This window comes from Delphinapterus leucas, chromosome 7 (genome assembly GCF_059928025.1).
Source record: "Delphinapterus leucas isolate spDelLeu-1000000601 "Yukka" chromosome 7, BTC_Dleu_Yukka2, whole genome shotgun sequence".
In the NCBI taxonomy this organism is placed as follows: Eukaryota; Metazoa; Chordata; class Mammalia; order Artiodactyla; family Monodontidae; genus Delphinapterus; species Delphinapterus leucas.
The window spans coordinates 39,280,001-39,299,804 of NC_143135.1; the positions used below are offsets into that span (position 1 = coordinate 39,280,001).

At 34.7% G+C, this 19,804-nt stretch overlaps 1 protein-coding gene across 22 annotated transcripts in view; it reads left to right on the forward strand.

Annotated features, from left to right (window-relative positions):
• Positions 1–19,804, forward strand: part of SOX6 (SRY-box transcription factor 6) — a 620,530-nt gene that overhangs the window by 220,561 nt on the left and 380,165 nt on the right. For all 22 annotated transcript variants that reach the window (XM_089915099.1, XM_089915100.1, XM_089915104.1 and 19 more), the window contains one exon: positions 13,250–13,490. In XM_089915099.1, the coding sequence (XP_089771225.1) occupies positions 13,254–13,490 (237 nt within the window). In that variant the 5' untranslated portion in view covers positions 13,250–13,253. The remainder of the gene's footprint in view (positions 1–13,249; positions 13,491–19,804) is intronic.

Here is a 19,804-nt window from a genome sequence, read left to right on the forward strand (position 1 = left end):
GCACCATGGATGCAAATAAAAGATTTACTTTTGAAGAAATTAAAAAATTAATAGATGAGGCATGTAAAAGTGTTTCTATTTTGGGAAATTGTGAGGCGGTGCTTATATGAGAAGAAAAAACAAAGCTGGATAAATAATGCGGATTTTTTCCACCATAACTAAGCTTGGGAAAACTAGAACTTCTGTGGCTTGATAGGTGTGCATATAGGTACTTAGTAAAGAATCCCTTGGTGTGCAAGACAGTGGGTAGTCATACTTGTCTTCTATAATGATAACTCAAACAATTCTGTGCAATGATTCATGGAAACAATTGGATTCTCATCTCCTGGAGCTGTTTATGATAATATGTTACCAGCAAATGCAAGTGAGAAACTTCAAGCAAATAGCTGTAAGGAATGGGGAGGGGTGGTGGAGGTAATGAGGGAAAAATACAAGATAGCAGCACTTTATTTGTGAATCTTGACTGTTTGGTGTATATAAAAAATGTGGAAATTTCAGTTGGTAGTGAAAACCTTTCTTCAACTTTCGCAGAGAATTACAATTTATAAAACTGAATGCCCTTGGGTATGGACTTTTTCTGTTTTTTCTCCCAGAAGTTAGGGTGTATGTAATGTTATATGGTTGTCAGATTTTAAGAGGATATTTAAATTAACTCTGCCTTCCCTGAAATGAATTCTAGATGGGTGGTGTGTTAAATATATACTGCTCAAGTACTTCATCTCATTTTCCCTCAAGGCTGTCCTCAACACCTACTTTTGTAGTGAAACAGCTCCGGTTGTATATGATGCTTCTGGTATGGCTTTTCTGGTAAGAGCTGTAAGGTAGAAATTGGATCTCATACTTCTCTGGACCTTGAAATGAATGGGAAGTGACATCCTTATTTTATGTCACAATTGTCTGTATAAGAATATAGTTAACTGCTGATCATCTAGGCTACCCAGAAAAAGCATGCCAGGGCAAGCATGGATAGTTAATGACCAAAAAATTTACTGTATGAAAACTACAGTGAACCTTTAAGACTTGTGTGCCAATAGGTTTAACTACTTCTGTAACCAATTTTGTTGTCAAACTGTCAGAGAGTCAAATGGATTGGTTAGAAGGTCACCTGTTCTCCTTTCTGCTTCCCCCTCTCCTTTTATAGTTGTTAACCAGTAATTAAATACCTCAAATCCTAGAAGTAGAAAGGAAGGAAAAAGGGAAAAATGAAGACAGAAAATTCTTTGACGTTTGGATTAAATGAGTATCTAGTATATCCAACCGGAATATTAAAAATAAAATTCTATAGGAAGTATATGAACTAATAAAGAAAAATTCAGATGATAATTGAAAATAGTTAATTCATTTAATTTAGATTTACTATCAGTTACCTTTAATTGTAATGGCATCTGCCCTGGAGTTAGACCATCTGAGTTCAGATTCTGCCTTCTTTATTAATTAGATATGACCTTAGGCAAGTCTTAATATTTTTTTTAAATACAAAATTTTGTGCCTTGATTTCCTTTTCTGTAAAAGAGGGATAATGTACATTATCTAACTCCTATAATTGTTTTGAGAACTAAGTGAGATAATACATGTAGCAGCGCTCAGCATAGGGATTGGTACTTTCTAAACGTCTAGCAAATACTATTTCTGTATCTTTTCAACCATCTCTCCAACATCTATCCATCCATCCATAGCTGTTTGTCTGTCTGTCCATCTATCCATCTTTTGAATGTTTCTAACAACATAGATTGATGATTTGTTGTTTTTTTCCATAGAATATGTAAAACATTTAAAGTATGAACTGAATTTAATTGGCCAGAGGGTGGGGGAAGAGGAGACAGCCCTGAAAAACCAAGTTATGCACAGAGATCTAGAAGTTTTACTTTAAATCCTCTGGTTAAGTATAATATCCTAATTTTAATTCTGCCTATTCATTTAATAAAATTTAAGTAATTAGGCAAATATTTATTGAGTGTTTTCTTTGTGCAAAATATTGTACTAAGTGCTGTGGGAATACAGAGAAGCCTAGTATTTTATTCTTGCCCTTGAAAAGTTTGTAATCTGGTTGGGATTACATATAAACATATAATTGTAGCATATATTTTAAAAAGATTGTGTAAGATAATATGCGTTGTGTTGAATGAGTTATATAAAAAATAAAATTTCAGAGCACTTATTAGAAGTGATTAGAAGGGTGGACCTAGTTACCTGGAATAGGCTCAGTTGGCTTCCTAGAGATAAGAAAGGAAGGCGAGGGAAATAGGGAGAGACAGGCAGAGCAAAGTCTGGGGGGCAGCAATAAGTGAAGTCCGAGTATATCAGTCTAGTAGAGTAGAAGGTTAAAGTGTAGACTACTAGAAGATAAGTTTAGGAAGATTGATTGGATCTGGATGGAGGGCCTTGAATGCCATAGTCAGGAGTTTGGACTTTTTCTGTCATCAGGGGAGAGCCACTGATTTTTCTCGAGCAAGAGAGTGGCCTGATAATAGGAGTGGCAGTAAGATTGATTTGGAGCTGGAGATGCTGAAATTAGGGAAATCAGTTTACAGTCTGTTGCAAGAGTCTAGGTATGAAGTGTAATAAAGCCCTGTACTAAGGTGATTATGAGTGTGGTAAGAAGGTGTGAGCATGAAAACATTATTAAGAAAGTGTTGATGGAGCTTAATGACAGGCTGGCAATGAGGAGCAAGGATAAAAAAGAGGAGATGGATGTAGGGTTCATGTTTTGAACTTGGATCATGCTGAGCATGATACTCCTCTGGGTGTGAATAGATGAGGGAGGGTGTTGAGGAAAATGATGAATACAATTTTGTTTTGTTGAGTATGACATAGCAAAGTATATCTTGGTATAATCTTGATGTACTTTTCTAGCAGTCATTTGAGGACTGTTGTATTTCAGGGAGGTGAAAGAGAGCTCATTGTTGGGGATCTAGATGTAAAAATAATGATTTAGATGTTAAGGAATGAGATTTTGGTAAAAAGAATATAGAGAAAGAATAATGTTTAGGTTGGCAGCATTAACATGTGAGTGGCATTTTCTATGATTATCTATTCATCTTAATTAAAAAAAAATAAGCTATTTGCTCATCTCTCCCTCCCTAATTTTTCTTCACTCTTTTTCCCCCAACATTATCAATTATCTACGATGTGTTGTACACTATGCTGCTCACTGGGGACCCAGTAATGAACAAGACAGACATAATCCCTATCTTCATGGAACATATAGAATAAACTTAAAAAAAAAAACCCCAAATCTATGAATGTTTTCTGTTGTTCTTCCACTTGCCATAAGCTTTTGATAATATTTATGCAAGCATTTATCTCCCTGGGTCTGGAAGACATTTTCTGACAATAGATTTCCTTTTCTCTTTTTGTGGACACTTTTTATTATTACTATGTTGTAAGGAGTATTCTGTAGGATCATAATTTTAGGAACATATTAAATTACTCATCATTGAAGTTAAAAAAATACTGATTGCCACCACCACCCTTGTAGGGAGGTTTTTATTGTGTTAAGCTTATAAGTAAGGTCCTTCGCGGAAAAAACTTTTTTGGCAAGGTGAAGGAAAAAGATCTTTCCTTTAAAACTATCTTATTCCTCACATGCAGACTTCTCTTAATGATATGAAATTTATTTCAAATCACAATAAAACTTGCACTAGACTTTAGACTTTCCCTTTCTCCTGTTTCTCCTGTCCTTATTCTGCTTTTGATTTTGCCACAAAGTCAACCCAGTACCTTCATCTCTCCCTTTCCTCCACTCTTTCCTAATAAAATGGAGGAATGGTGGAATAGGAATGCAATGTAAGACTGGCCATTTCAGGTTTTAAAGGATGAAAGCGTCCTTCAAAGGAATGATCTATCTGATTGCAAATGTCTGAATTTAAATGCTGATATTCAAGCTCAGGGAATCTTATGTTGTTGATGGTCCCTAATTCATTGCACTTTCATTCTTTGCTGTGCTACCCCTTCTCCTTCAACTGGTCCGTTTTTTTTTTTTGTTTGTTTGTTTTTTTTGTGGTACGCGGGCCTCTCACTGTTGTGGCATCTCCCGTTGCGGAGCACAGGCTCCGGACGTGCAGGCTCAGCGGCCATGGCTCATGGGCCCAGCAGCTCCGCGGCATGTGGGATCTTCCCGGACCGGGGCACGAACCCATGTCCCCTGCATTGGCAGGTGGACTCTCAACCACTGTGCCACCAGGGAAGCCCCAACTGGTCCATTTTTGAGTTAGAGGATTCTAAATGAAATTATTTAGAATAGAGATATCAGGTTAAAACGGAATATCAGGTATTATCTGTAAGATACCTTTCTGATAAAAAGGGGGACATTATTTTTTAAATTTTTTAATTGATATATATATTTCTGCTTTGTAAATAAGTTCATTTGTATCATTTTTTAAGATTTGACATATAACTGATATTATATGATATTTGTCTTTCTCTGTCTGACTTACTTCACTTAGTATGATAATCTCCAAGTCCATCCATGTTGCTGCAAATGGCATTATTCCATTCTTTTTTATGGCTGAGTAATATTCCATTGTATATATGTACCAAATCTTCTTTACCCATTCATCTGTTGATGGACATTTAGGTTGCTTTCATGTCTTGGCTATTATAAATACTACTGCAGTGAACATTGGGGTGCATGTATCTTTTTGAATTAGAGTCTTTGTCTTTTCTGGATATATGCCCAGGAGTCGGATTGCTGCATCATATGGTAGCTCTATTTTTACTCTTTTAAGGAAGCTCCATCCTGTTCTCCATAGTGGCTGCACCAATTTACATTTCTACCAACAGTGTAGGAGGGTTCTGTTTTCTCCACACCCACTCCAGCATTTATTATTTGTAGACGTTTTGATGATGACCATTCTGACCAGTGTGAGGTGATACCTCGTTGTAGTTTTGATATGCATTTTTCTAATAATTAGCAATGTTGAGCATATTTTAATGAAAAGGAAGACATTATTGGTGAAAGAAGAAAACCCCTATGTTAGGAGTGTTTTGAGATGGAAAAGATAGTTTTTGCCATATTGGAAGGGATGATGTAAATCTGAGTGTTTTAAATTTTGAGTTAGATGGATAGAAAATCACTTTAGTAAGAGAGCTTTTAAGAAAGCAGTTTGATTGGAGCAACATCTATATTTATATAGATTACTTAGAAATCTTCAGGGTATGGGAAAACCATGTCAAATTTTTAGGTCTTTAATACTAACCCAGCTATGGGTTACTGAAATCACTTTCATAGTGGCCCAGCCTGGCCACCACATTTGGATAGGAATTCCAGATGCTGAGTGTCTCAGTAATAAAAATTGTGGACATGTAGCCTATGCTTGGTTATTTTTCTAAACTTGGATAGAGATAATAAATCAATTTTGTGAGGTGAATTTTCAACCTCAAAAATACAGGTCACTGTTGAAGACAATAAGGCCTAACTTTTTTCTTTTAAGGAAAAGTTAAGACAAAAGCTTTTGAGCTTGGATAATACCTGTCTTTTTCGACCTGCTGAAAGGTTTCTAGGCTAGAAAGAAGGGAAGCGTAGTTTTTATAATGGTGGTGCTGCTGACATACACTTAACATTATCAGGTCAAATGGCAGTGATACAATTTGTAGGCCTTATACTCTGTCTGGAAAGTTGTAGTACTCTTATTGGTATTTGTATTCACTTTTTGTTAATTGGCCTTTCTTGTTGTTTTCCATTTTAAATTACTGTAAGACTAATAAGTCTTGCTAAATAACAAAGATTGCATCACAGCATTCAGCATTGAAATGCACTCCTTTTTGGGGGAAGCCAGATAGATGTGTTTACTCTGTAGAGAGATTTAGATTTGATTTTTTGTTTTCTTCATGGTAATTATGTTTGCACTTTGCTGATCACTAGTTGTGCATTATTACAATGGAAGGTGGCAATTTGATTGTCTTCATTTGGAGAAACAAGTAATTTTATATTCACTAAGCTGTCGTCAGGTAACACTAACTCACAGTACTAAGAGCTCCTGGCAATGTGGCTTGGCACCTATATTTAACTGCTTTGATGCTTGTGTAACCTCTGCTGAATCAGAAATACTTTGCCTGCTGGAAATGGTTTTCAGGGTTGTACAATGAGGTTTTCATTAAGTAGACAAACTGAAAATGAACTGCAAAGCCATGGCTGTTTCTCTCTTCCCTTTCCCCTTCGTCCCTCCCCCTTCTCCTCTCCTTCCCCACCCTCTCCTGTTCCCCTCCCCATTCCTCTTCTTCCTGGTCCTCCTCCTCTTATTTGATAAGAACCTGAAATTTATACCTTATTTCATTACATGAAAGAGAGAAATTGCTGGCTTGCTTTATTTAGCTAAAGGAGAATCTCAGAGATTAGCTTCTTTATCTAATTTTGCTCACTCGCACTATGTGTGAGCTTTCATTTTTTGAAACTATTCATATAGTATAAATTTTCATTTTTCTCTTTTTTCTGGCAATATTAAAAAGTGGAAATAGAGATGAGAATGGAAAAGTATAGTGACAGCTTCCTACCTACCCTTTCTCTCTGAGAAGTTATTGTCCTGGCTTATAATATTTATTGATAATTGGATTCGATATCCATATTGGGCTTCCATATTTGTGGATTGGTTTTAAGCTGACAAAGACATGTTTGGTATTCACTTTAAAAATTATGGTTCTCATTTCATATGAAGAGGAGATTCAAAGTGAATGTATATCAATAAATTCATTCTGCTATTATTTTAGACAGCTTTCTTTCACTCAAGCCGCATAGAAGTCTTTCATTTGAGTTATAAAGTCATTGTGCTTGATTAAAATCCTCTTAGTTAGTGTGTATTTATAGTAGCCATTGTTTGGTTTTGCTCTTATTGTTAGGTGACTGGTTTTATTTATATATTCTGGGCCTGGCTTTCCAAAGCAAAGATCTCAACAAGTTACTGGTAGATAAGCTTTGGGAAAAATTCAATATTGTTTCTATCAAGCAAAAAGTATAGATAGAGGTGACATGAAGGCAAGTTGTTTTGATCCCAGGAAGAAACTGGATACTCAGAGACACATGTAATAATTATAGGTTTTCCATAGGCAGTCAGTCAGGCAGGCCAGTCATTAGGCTGGTTGCCTGCCTCCTCCAGCAGATACTAACCAATTAGACAGAGATGGTTACGTGATGTAACATTATCAGGAGAAACAATTCATGAGTCAAAGCATTCCAAGACATATGAGCTCTAGTCCAAAGAACAGTCTTAAGCTATATAAAGTGACAGCAATATTGTCAGCTAAATATAAACTCTAGAAACACAAACTTTTGATGACTTGAGAAGAATCTGTTCCAGGTAGTCCCTGTTTTGTAAGAACCTCAGAAGGCCTTTGAATACAGTTTTGGAGCTTTGGTGTGAAAAATTAGAAGCCTTAAATAAGTCAAAATCCATTAATTTAAGCCCTTTCTTAGACATACTTCAAGGGCTCCAGCGTATTTCATTTCCCTCATCATTACTGATTTGACAACTAACTCAAATCAATGAGTTTTCTTCTAACAGATATTGTCTGTATATGTGACCATATACAGACAATATCTGAAAGAGCCACTACAGACTTTAAAAGATAGGTTTATAACTCTCCAAGGTAACTCTGAAAGCTTATAAGTTTCTTTTTCATGGAATTTTCTTGTTTGCTTATTAAAGAGATAGAAGAGAGAGAAAAACCTGGCAGAAGCCTAGGGAAGATTGGAGGTGGAGTGAGGGACAGGCAGTAGCGCTGGATAAAACAGTACAAGAATCAATAACAACCCTCAGGCTTTACCTGAATTAAGCAGGAAAAGTTTTAAAAGGGTTATCTTCATTTTAATGTCTGAAATAAGGGTCCCTCCCCCTGCCTGTCCACCCTCCCTCCAATACTTAAATGTGGGAATTAGAGGTACAGGAAGAGGGTTTTAAAATCATTCTTTACCCTAGGCTGGGTGGCCTGGCGTTCTTTGTAGGGGTCCCTGGGTATTGTGCATTTTGGCAGCTGAACATATCTGTTACTCATGCTCCTTAAAATGAGAGGCACTGTGTTATATTTTTGGAAAATTATTTGTTTATTTCTCAGTATCAGATCAATTGCAGCATTAAATTAACAGTGAACTACCTGACTGAAATAAGTCTACCTTGGTAGCCTGGGGCTGAGTTGCAAAAAGAAATGTGAATGTTGGCCTGAAATTTTAATTTTTTCTTTAAGTAAACCAACTATTAAAATGTTGCTTTATGTTAAAAACAGGGCTTGTTTTGAGTAAATGTAACACACGTAAAAAGTGAATGCCATTTGATAATAATCTCAGAAGTAATGAAAACATTTGAAAAAACAGGTTAAAAATATTGTTGTAATAAATTCAGTGGCTCCTTTGGATAATCATGTCAGTCCCAAATGATAGTTTGGAGGTGAATTCCTTCCAAGCAATGGTAAAGAAAAAAAAAGTAATTTCAAGTGACTATGCCTTATGAGAAAGTTGTTTTAAAAAATCCGAACTTTTAGACATAAAAATAACTGTTTTTTCTTTTTTAAATAGCACGATCAAATAAGAAAGATTTAAAGTTCTAGAAAATAAGGTTTTTCTGAGATAGAGGACTTAATGTGTAGATATCCAGTCCTCATCATTTTATCAAGTCTTGGACCAGCTAATCTTGATTTCTTGTTAAAGAACATAAAGGAAATTTACCGTCTGAGTAGGTTGGTAATGGTCTAAACATTCAGCTTTTATACTGGGGTTTTGGAGTAAAATAATTATAATCTTCCTAGAGGTACTACTACTGGCTTCCTAGAAAACTTTATCACTTACTGGAGACTTTATCTCCTACAATCTCATTTTCAAAAGTCCTAAGCCCTGAAGTTCTTCCCAACGGCTGGCATCCTGGGAATTCACTTGATCTGCTGGGCAGAGACATTTCAAACTCGGGAACACATGATGGGAATTTAGTTTTATGTGTCCAAAGATATGTTATTCTCTTTGGAGGTTTTACTTGATAATAGCTATGCCCCAGAAAACCATCTTGTTTAACCAATGTGATAAGTTGACAATGTAGTTTTTCTCTCTGATTATAATGTACTCTGTGTAGTCAATACACTGGTACCATGTGAGTGTAATTTCCTCTTTTATTTTATCTCCAATGCACTGTATTATAAATAAACAGTTAAAAAAAACACCAAACAAATCTGTTGCATCTCCTTTTAAGATTGTACCACTGTAGACACTTGTTCTGGTAAAGTAGAATTGGGCGCATTTGATTGCATTTAAATTTTTCATGCTTCAGCAGTTTGGCTGGGAGCACAGTAAAGAAAAATCCCATGAGCGAGGATAGTTTAGAATAATAGAACTTGATTTTGTGTATTATAGCGGCAACATTTGCGCTGCTTTAGTTAGGGTTGTGTCAGCACTTCCATTATAAACCCCTGTTTTCAAGGGGTATAACTAGGGAGATATTTTTTTTTAATACAAATTAAAAAAACAATTCATTTGAATGATTTTTAAGTTATAATAGTGCAAAAATAAAACAAAGTTAAGTCACATAGAAATTGACCGTTTTCACAAGGATTTTAATTCTTTTGCTTATTAGTTGTATATGGCAGCAGCTAAAGTAAGATACTGTTCTAATACACTGGGAGTGAAAGTTTTTGTAATGAAAAATTACTAACATGAGGATTAAAAATAAAAGTAAGCATCCCATGTGATATTTTAAATCATTAAAGCAAGTGTATATTTGATTTATGAGTTTTTGTAGGAGAGTAGCCATGGTGCAATGACTATCATGCTAGGTAAAGGTATTACCAAAAGTCAAGTATCTTTGCAACTTCTAGAATACAGTTTAGTTGGTCTAGTAAAAGGGAAAGCTAAAGTAAAGAAGTAGTGAAATGAATGAGGATGTAATCAGTAAATTCATGGATTCTATAACAAATAATTTTGCAAAAAATAATCAGTAAATTGAATCTAATAATCAGTAAATCCAAGACACTTAAAACTGCATTAAAAAGAATTTGTGCACATTTTCCTTTTAAAAATGCAACAGGGCTTCCCTGGTGGCGCAGTGGTTGAGAGTCTGCCTGCTGATGCAGGGAACACGGGTTCGTGCCCCGGTCCGGGAAGATCCCACATGCCGCGGAGCGGCTAGGCCCGTGAGCCATGGCCGCTGAGCCTGCGCATCTGGAGCCTGTGCTCCGCAACGGGAGAGGCCACAACAGTGAGAGGCCCCCGTACCGCAAAAAAAAAATGCAAGAAAATCACCATCCGAAACAAAAAACTACAACAAAACCATCAATAAAAAACAAACCTGAAAGAAGCCCAACAATTTTATCAAAAGGAAATGTCTACAGGGGGGCAATACCTAGCTAAAAGAAAAAGAATCACCTTTTTTTCTGCTAACAACATATTGAGAACTAAAGGAAACACAAGAAATTAAATTAAATATGATATGGAAAAGTATTCTTGGAACAAAAAAATGTTAATTCCTTTGCTAAAGGGAGGGATTTTGAAGTTGAGTATGCCTTCCTTGGTTTCTAAGCATTATTGTCTTACCTTTCCCCTCTTCTTGTCCGTTAATGATGATGTGAACTGAGGATGAACAGTCAGATTTAATATTGCTTTTTTTTTGGCAGCCTATCTTTTATTTGCAACCTTGATACACATTTGTATTTGTAGGTGCAAAATAAAAGACAGTGTGTGATGTTATAAATTGGTAGCTTTCCTGAATGGTCACTGGAGGAATCACCAGAAGACTGTTGATGAAGTAGAGGTGAAGCCTTTCCTCACTAATTGTATTCAGCGTGTAATTTCTAAACTTCCCTCTGAATTTTGATTTTCAATTAACACTCCCCATTTGAAAATAATTTTCTATTTAATGTAATTGCAGGAAGTAATTTATTGGCTGATTAAGACAGAGGGCCCAGCCTTCCTTAAGAAAACACTCTAACAAACCAGCCTTTAAACTCAACCCATAGCTTTGGACAGCTTTAGTCTATTTTTACAGCTGCATGGTTGTGTTTAATTAGGATTGTGCACTATTGTTCATTGGTGCAGTTTATAGTTGAAATTATTCTTAAGAGACTTTTCATTTTGGGTTTTGTGTTGTGATTAATTTATACTAAACCAACAATCACAGATATTGCTATTGGAAGGAGCCAAGTCACTTTATAATAAGAGGACGTTTGTTGGGGAACTAAAGTCACTCTGAGTTTTGGATTATGACTTTCAATTGTATTTAGCTGTTTTAAAAAGCAGCAGTAAATTCATTCTTTTGTCTTTAATGTGAATGATTACATTATTGGTACTGTTATTATCTGAACTATGAAAACACTCTTCTTGTTAATGGCAAGCTCTTGATAAATTTGCAAAAGAGTTATAATTTGCCTGGTTTTACTATAGTGTTTATGAGGCTAATGAAGTAAGTTCTAGATGATTCCTGTATTACAAGAAACATCATTTGGTATCATTTTCTGTAAGTTTATATGCATTTCTCCATTTGTCATTATTGATAGAAATTAGTCAAGGATATACTTATCTAATTCTTTGATAAAGTACTCATTAGAACATTTTTCTTTCTCCTCAAAGAAAACATAGACATACTTCTGTACTTTTTTTCCTCCATATTATTTTCTAGTATCAAATCTAGTAGATTAAATTTTTATTATTTGTAGAATGATTATTATAAGTAGGTATCAGCATTTTAATGTGTTTCAAAGCACTTCAAAAGCCCGTAATACTTTTATTTAGAACTGTGCATAATTAGATTAGCTGATCTTACATTAATTTTTTTCACTGTAGGATACTAAATCTGAGCCCCCTCATTAATTGTGAGAAATTTAGCATTAGCTGTTAAATCCTATGTGAAACATGGGCTGCTACATAAAAACTACTGTTTAAATTGGAATTAACTTAATTATTTTTCTTTGCACTTGATATTTCCTTCACTGCAATATTCATGAAAGCATGTGACAGATTTGTAAATTTAACTGTTAATCTCAGATTTCTAGACCCTTTAATCAGTATTTATTTGTCTGTAGAAACAGTACTAGCAAGTTAATGATTTGCTAATTTGAAAAATGCTCATGTGGTTTCCTATGTTAACTGATTTGTGCATTTTAAAAAAATAGTATGAAATCAATTAATGTTAAAGAGCAATTAAGGTGGAGATTTTATTCCTTTCATTACACAGCAATTTTAGGGCTAACTGTACTATAAACCAAAAACAATGTAAAGTTTTAGAAAATATACTCAATTGCCTCTTCTTTTAAGTTATAAACTTCTGGTGATTTTATTTCTAAACATTTTTCTAAGAAAATCATTTCGATAAAGTGATATTCTAAAAGTTTTGAAACTCTGTCTAACAATCATGATTTTCTGATTGTATATGAAAGCACAGAATGAAGACCTTGTCTTCACTGTGCTGAGTGTAGTTATGTTTACTTGTGGATACATAGAAGAATGTGCAGTAATTGTTTTTGGAGTTTTAAGATTATGAATAGTAGGCATTTTACTCTTCATAGTAAATGCTTTGAATCTTATATGTACTTTCTAATATAAAATAGAAGCATAGTTATTTCATATACTCAATTAAAATGTCACAAAATTGCCTTAAAACTAATCTAGCATTGTCAGCTACTCAATCAGTATGTCACTTAAAAGTTTACTTTGTAGCGATTGACACAGCTTGAAGGTCTTTAGAAAAAGATCAGATTGACACTAATCAGTGTTAGGCCTAGTACTCATAATACAAGGTATAAACTAAGAAGTCAGGACCAAGTTTGTTTAGGATTTTTATCATAGATTGCTTACTCTCCTGATTATATTTTCTTACATAGACTTCCTTTGTTCCTACATAAAGCATAAGAGAAATTTGGATATTTGTAATTTCAACTTATCCTCCAAACTGGCTCATTTGCTGTTCATTCATTCATTTTTTTTCATTGCTAGCCATCAACTGAATTACTCTCAATAATCTAGTTGGGAGAACTGGGAGGAAAAATACACACATACATATACTATACATTATGAAAACTTATTCCATAAAAATTTCATTTGTGGACTGGTGAGAAAGAAAATGTGCAGCAATTACTGGGAAGAAGTTTGCTTGAGTTAAAAGGAAAGAGGGAAAGTGGAACAGATAAGCTAAGAGTTCTTTTTCAGTGGTTTAGAGTAGATCATAAACATTTCTGAAGTTAGAGAACTTTCCCTTTTTCCTGAATTAGTCACATGTTAGGGATGGTTTATTCTTTTGTCATTGACAGCCCTTTTAAAAATCCATGCTGTTTCCTTATTCTGCAGAAGAATGTCTTCCAAGCAAGCCACCTCTCCATTTGCCTGTGCAGCTGATGGAGAGGAAGCAATGACCCAAGATTTGACCTCAAGGGAAAAGGAAGAGGGCAGTGATCAACATGTGGCCTCCCATCTGCCTCTGCACCCCATAATGCACAACAAACCTCACTCTGAGGAGCTACCAACACTTGTCAGTACCATTCAACAGGATGCTGACTGGGACAGTGTTCTGTCGTCTCAGCAAAGAATGGTGAGCTTTTAAAATCTGGTCACTGTCACCAAGTATGTCTGTTATTATGGGCTCATTACAAATAAGTGTTTTAGAGAAAGCTCAGAATCTGTATCATTAGAGTTATTTGTGTTCAGGCGCTGAAAATGACCACCTTGTATACTATTAATATATTAATACTAGTTAGTGGGAAAAATTGGAAAATGGTTTGTGGTTTTGTTTTTGTCCATTATTAGGTTGACTTGCCAAAAGATATTTAATTTAATTTCGGGGGAGATTTGGTTATCTTATTCTCTGATTCTCTGTATTTAAGGTGGTGACCTTGATAATACCACAAAATAGGTAGTATGATCCAGTAGAGTGCGGCTATGTATTAATATTGAAAAATTATAATAAGCAAATATATCTATGTGAATGAGGTCATATAGTGAATACATCTTCAGTGAGGAAATGCAGGTATTTATCATTTTTAACAGTAATTCTTGATTTATAATAAAGCTTTTCTCACTTATTTGCCTATATATTAATTTCAAAAGGACATGCAGAGCTCCTGAGTATCATTCAATCAAACTGCAGGAGTTTGCCCTAAAGGTAGAAAAAACAATGTCCAATACATGCAGTGTATTAGCCAGCTTTTCCATGTTAAATTCTACCTGTAACCATCAAAACAGGTACCATAATAAGTGACATTACTTATCTAGTTTAAAGCAAAAATATTAACTTTTTTAACATTTAAAACTGACCAAAATCTTAACATATTTTATTAGATTAGGAATTTTAAACCCTGTTTTACATGTCTTAACTTTTGGCTAAATTAATGAAAAGTGTTTTAAGTGGGAAATGGGGAAAAGTTTTGTTCCTTAATAAAAACTAAGGTAATATTTAAAAATGCCTTTACTCTAATAGCATTTTAAAATTCTTGCTCTATGCTTAATGTTTCAGAACCAATTCAAAGACTTAATTTTATAATTTATGGAGGCAGACATTTTTCTTTTTCAGATGATTCTGCAGGCACAATTAGTACTCTGAAGCAGTAGCTGAGACATAGGGGATTGGACTAGACTAGATTATTCTAGACTAACTTTAGGTTGAAAGGGGATCATCATTATACAGTTAGACCCCGTGGAAGATTTGTTTTCCTTGCATAGGGGGAAGAGAGAAGATATAATAAAGCAAGGATAAAAGTCTGTTTTTTTAATTGAACATAAGCAGTTCATTTTATAACTCCAATATAGCATGGGTGAAATAGATATTCAGTCACTCTCACTGGCTTTTTGGCAAAATAATACGGCTATGTTTTATCTTTATTTCAACAAATCATTATGGTGCACCTCCTCTGTGCCCAGCATTCTGCTGGGTACTGGCTGTCTAGTAAATAAAACATGCATGATTATGCCTTCATGGAGATTATATCTAGGAGAGGGAACAAAAATAAATATACACACACAAAAATATAATTAAAATTTGATATGTGTTAAGAAGAAAAAGAACATAATGCCATGTGAGAACATAATGAAATAAACCTCATTTAGAATGGATGGATAGGAATGCCCTCTTTGACCTAAGGATGATAAGAACTAACCAGGCAAAAAATAGAAGAAAGAGTAAAAATAGCAGAGGGAACATCATGTATGAAATATCTGAGGTGAGAAAAATATAGCTGAGTTTCAGAAAATGAAAGATAGTTCTTGTAGCTGAAGTGTAATGAGCAAGGGTGCGACATAGCATCAGATATGGTTGGAGAGATTGGTAGGGGCTAGTTATCCGACAAGACCTTGTAGGTAACATTATGGAAGTGAGATTTGATACTAAGTGCAATGGAAAGCCATCGAAGGGTTTAAGAATATTTCAGAAAGATAGTTCTGTGACTGTATATGAATAGATGTGGGGAAGATGGAGTGAAAGGAGGAAGACCTGCTGGGAAGCTATTTCAGAAATCCAGGTAAGAGATGATGGTGGCTTGGATTAGTGTGGAGGCAGATGGGCTAGGGAGAAGGGTTAGGTTCAAGATATATTTTAGCTTTTATGCCAAATATACTCATGGACAAATCAGAATAACTACACTGGAAAATACAGGTTGAGGCAGAAATAATACAGTTCAAATTCTACTTCTTTAGAGCACTCTTTACTTATTTTTCTTAGTATAATTTAGTTTGTATATTGGCAAGTGCAAAATTGCTTCGGTGAGTTATTCTCAAAGTTTTATGATCTAAAATTTTGTCAGAAAATAGATATTAATAATTTGCTTACCAAATTTACAAGTGGGATTTATGGTAGTCTAAAATAGTTTAAATTTACAAATATGTTATATTAATATAAAGAAATCATACTTGCTGGAAATGTTTTCAAACTTTCATTCTCTTCTGATATCAAACATTACTTCGCACTGGAGCCTTTGTGTATTCTGAATGTCCGGAAGCCAAAATATTTTGTTTTAGCTCCCACTCTATAGTATTTCCCAGCTGTGTACTTATATGGTATAATAAAAGGATTTAACAATTGGGAAATAGCAGCTGCATTTGGAAATTCCCTTTTCATTTGATAGATTCAATAATGTATAACAAGTGTAACATCAGACCTGTAATGACTTATACTGCAAGTGTCATATCACTGACCAATTCTTTACAGCAAAGGAAAACACTAGAAGGATTTTAGGTTTCTGGACAGCCTTGCAAACCTATATATATTGAGTGTATGTGTTGCAGTAAGGTGACTGTGACGAGAGTAAAACTTAATAAACACTTTGCCTCATTCTACATTCAAGTAAATATTAAATCCGGAATAATTGTTATGAAGTTAAGTGAAACTTAGTTCTCTTCAGTGGATCCTATTTGTTATGCACTGTAATTGAACCTCATAAAATCAGCGTAGAGAAATAAAATTTAAAAGAAAGTCTAAAAACAACAACAGAGATTTTATCAGCGCTTAACTCAGTTTCCATTGTAATTTGCTTTCTGTGATGGCCCTCACTCATGAACAGTTAGAAACAGGCACTAAAAGTTTCTTATATACTGGGTTCAGGAAGGGTTTTACTTTGAAATATCAACACCACAGAGGAGTGTTTCTGTAAGACAGGGTAAAGACAAAGCAGAGAATTTCTGCTAATCCCTACCTCTGGATTAGAAAAAAAATCTTTAGATGTTAAAATTTGGGTTAATTATTTTGATGTTGCACTCCAACAAAATATGAGACTATACAGTTTCAAACGAGTGAAAAAATTCATTGTGGAATAAGCAAAGGAGAATAGAAACTTAGAGAACAGAAATTTTAGAGATCAGCATTCCAAGACCAATTGAAGATAAAAAAGTTTTAGACTCTGATTTTAATTACCATTACTTATATTATGGACACCAAAATGTCCGATTTTAAATTTAGTGTGCTATGTTAATTGGTAAGATGCATTTGAAAGCTGAAAAGTTAGTGTAAATAAGAATTCACTGTCCTTGTTTACTATGTACAACCACTAATATTTTCATTATGGTACCAGTGTACCAGCACCTTTTTTGTAGAGGAATTTTGACACTATTTGAAATATGTTTTTGCTCTCATTAGAACTGATTCATTAGACAGGAATAAATTCACATAATTTTTTCATCAAAAAATGTATAGTGTATCATTCTTTTTAATGTAAACAAGCATGAAGAACATTTTGTAGTAATATTTAGTGGCTAGCATATAATATTGTGTGTAATGATTATCTGCTAACGATTACTTGAGTGTGTAGCACCTACTAAGTTCTAAGCACAGGGACTTTCTTGTGAATAAGACAGGTATGATCCCCTCACAGAGTGAGACAATTTTAGACAATGGTAAGTGCAATAAAGAAAATTAAATAAGAAAATGTTATTGAGAATGACTACTTTAAACAAACCAGGGAAGGTCTTTTTGAAGAGGTGACATTTGAGTTGAGATTTGAATAATGAAAGGGAGACAACTATGCAAAAATTTGGGGGAAGACACACAGCTAGAATATATAGTAAGTGCAGAAACCTCTTGGTTGGTGTGTTTGAGCAATAGGAAACAATGGAGTGTCTGCAGTGGAATGGGTGAGGGAGAGAATGGTATGAGATGAAATCTAGGAGGCAGGCAGATGACAGATACTATGGGGTATCATAGGCTACAGTGAGGTGTTTCGACTTTACTTCAAGTGAAAGAGGAAGCCATTGGAAGATTTTAAGCGAGAGACTACCATGATTTGATTTATGTTTTTAAAAGATCATATTAGCCGCTGTGTACATAGTGGATTGCAAGAGATAAAACCACAAACAAGGGTACCTATTAGGAAAACTGTTGCAGTAGTGCAGGTGAGAGTTTGATGGTAAGTGGAAGAGTGGACAGTTGGGGAGTTTATTCTTTGAAGAGTTCCCATAGAGTCTGACGAAGACAAGATTCACACAGAGGGTGAGGAGAATATGTTATGTAATATACATGTGGGCAGAAATTTAGTCAAGAATGAACAGGAAGTGAAGTCCATGAGACCAGGGCACGGGAAGGGTAAGGCTTGCTCCTGGACCAAGAATGGTCCCGTGTGAGGACAGAAGCTTTTTGCCTAATAGGGAGATATTTACAGGTGACTTCCAGGGTAGGTTATGGGAATGTGGGCCAGACACCAACAGTATCTCTTACAAGATCCCCAAAGTGACAGGATTCTAAGTGGGACCTCTTGCATGCATGTGCACCTGTGCACTTACATGCATTCTCATACTGATATATATTTTAAGCCAAAATGGGATTATATGCATTTGGCTTTTAACTACTAGTCTAATTAGGTAGAAATAATCATACTGGACCCTCAGGCCCAGAATATCAGAACTCCTTATTTTAGAGACCTACTTAAATTCCCCCAAGTTTTATCGTCTAGAAAAGTTTAAAAAATAATATTCCACTATAAATAAAAGATACCAATAAAGTCTCTTGTTGTAATTAAAAAAAAAATAGGCATGTTGAGATATTTAGTAAATAACTGTTGGGAACAATACTTTCTTGCTTGCAAACAATTTCTCCTCTCTGCCTTTCTTGCTTTCAGTTCAATGAAGTTGCTAATCAACTTTGAAGTGTTCTATGTAGTTTGCTTTGAGTCATAAAAATTCTGGTGTGGACTTTGTACCATTCCTGGGAATGGAGCTGTTGCCATTACATGATAACATAGTCCAGGAACTTTGGGTGAGGATTTAATCCTTCCCAGCCATGCTTTATGTTGTGACAGACTTTTAGAAGATTTCTAATTTTGTTACCTTTTAAAAGATTTTAAAAACTTGAATTGTTCCCAGTTTTTGGTAAGATTTAGTAATTTAAGGTAGTAGGTAGCACTCAAATAAAATTTATTTATTTTTTATTTTTATTATTTTCCTCACTTTTACTTTAGAAAGTATAGTGAAACCCACTGGTTCACCCGGTCCGAACTATGTGCAAGGTTTATGTTCATCTTTTTGTTACCTGATTGGGTCTATGAAGCACTGGGGAAAAAAAGTCCATACACTAGGGAAGTTTAGACTTCTTGAGAAATTCAGTTACTACTACTCTCATTTTAGAATTTTGGATATTCATTCTCTGTAAGTAAAATTCAAACCTAGACTTCTGGTAATAAGTGAAAACGTTTATCCTTGACCCTGAGTCATGAAACCATTCTCCAGGAAGCCCTGTGGGAGATTTCCCATTTTCTATAACTTTGAAACTATATTAGCATACAGTATTGTCCATTTTTAAACCCATCTCAGAAACCTAATGACAGAAATTTACTTACAGTTTGGACCAAAAAATAAAACCATGTTTATGGCATGGTGTAGGTAGTGAAATAGACAACTAATGCTGTCTAGTGTTAACACACTGACCACCTTTATGTATGCACACCTTGCTTATGTGCACTGTTTCATTCCTGCTCTTAAAAAATGTATATTTAAAAAAAAACTTTCCTAAACCTGGCTTATTTAAACAAAATGATTATTGGCATGCTACTTGGAAATATCTCCATGTTTATGGAAATTTGAATTATTTTATCATTGTTTTTATTGATATAATACATCTTTCTAAATATACTTTTTGGAAAAGATTTCTTACTTACATAGCTATTATCAAAATCTTTATAGAAAGTAGAAACATTGACGTGCTCCGCAGTAGTTGGCTTTTCCCCCCCGGGCAAGAAGGAATCAGGTATGCATGCTGATTAACACACTCCAGTCATTAACGTGTGATTATGTGGGCTGCATATTGAGCACCTGCCAAAATATAAAAATCCAGTACTTTGTTACATCTGTGCAAAGACTTTTTGCATTTCTTTTGCATTTTGACAGTTCAAGGAAAATCAAACCCCAGTATCTTTTCTTTTTTTTTTTTCA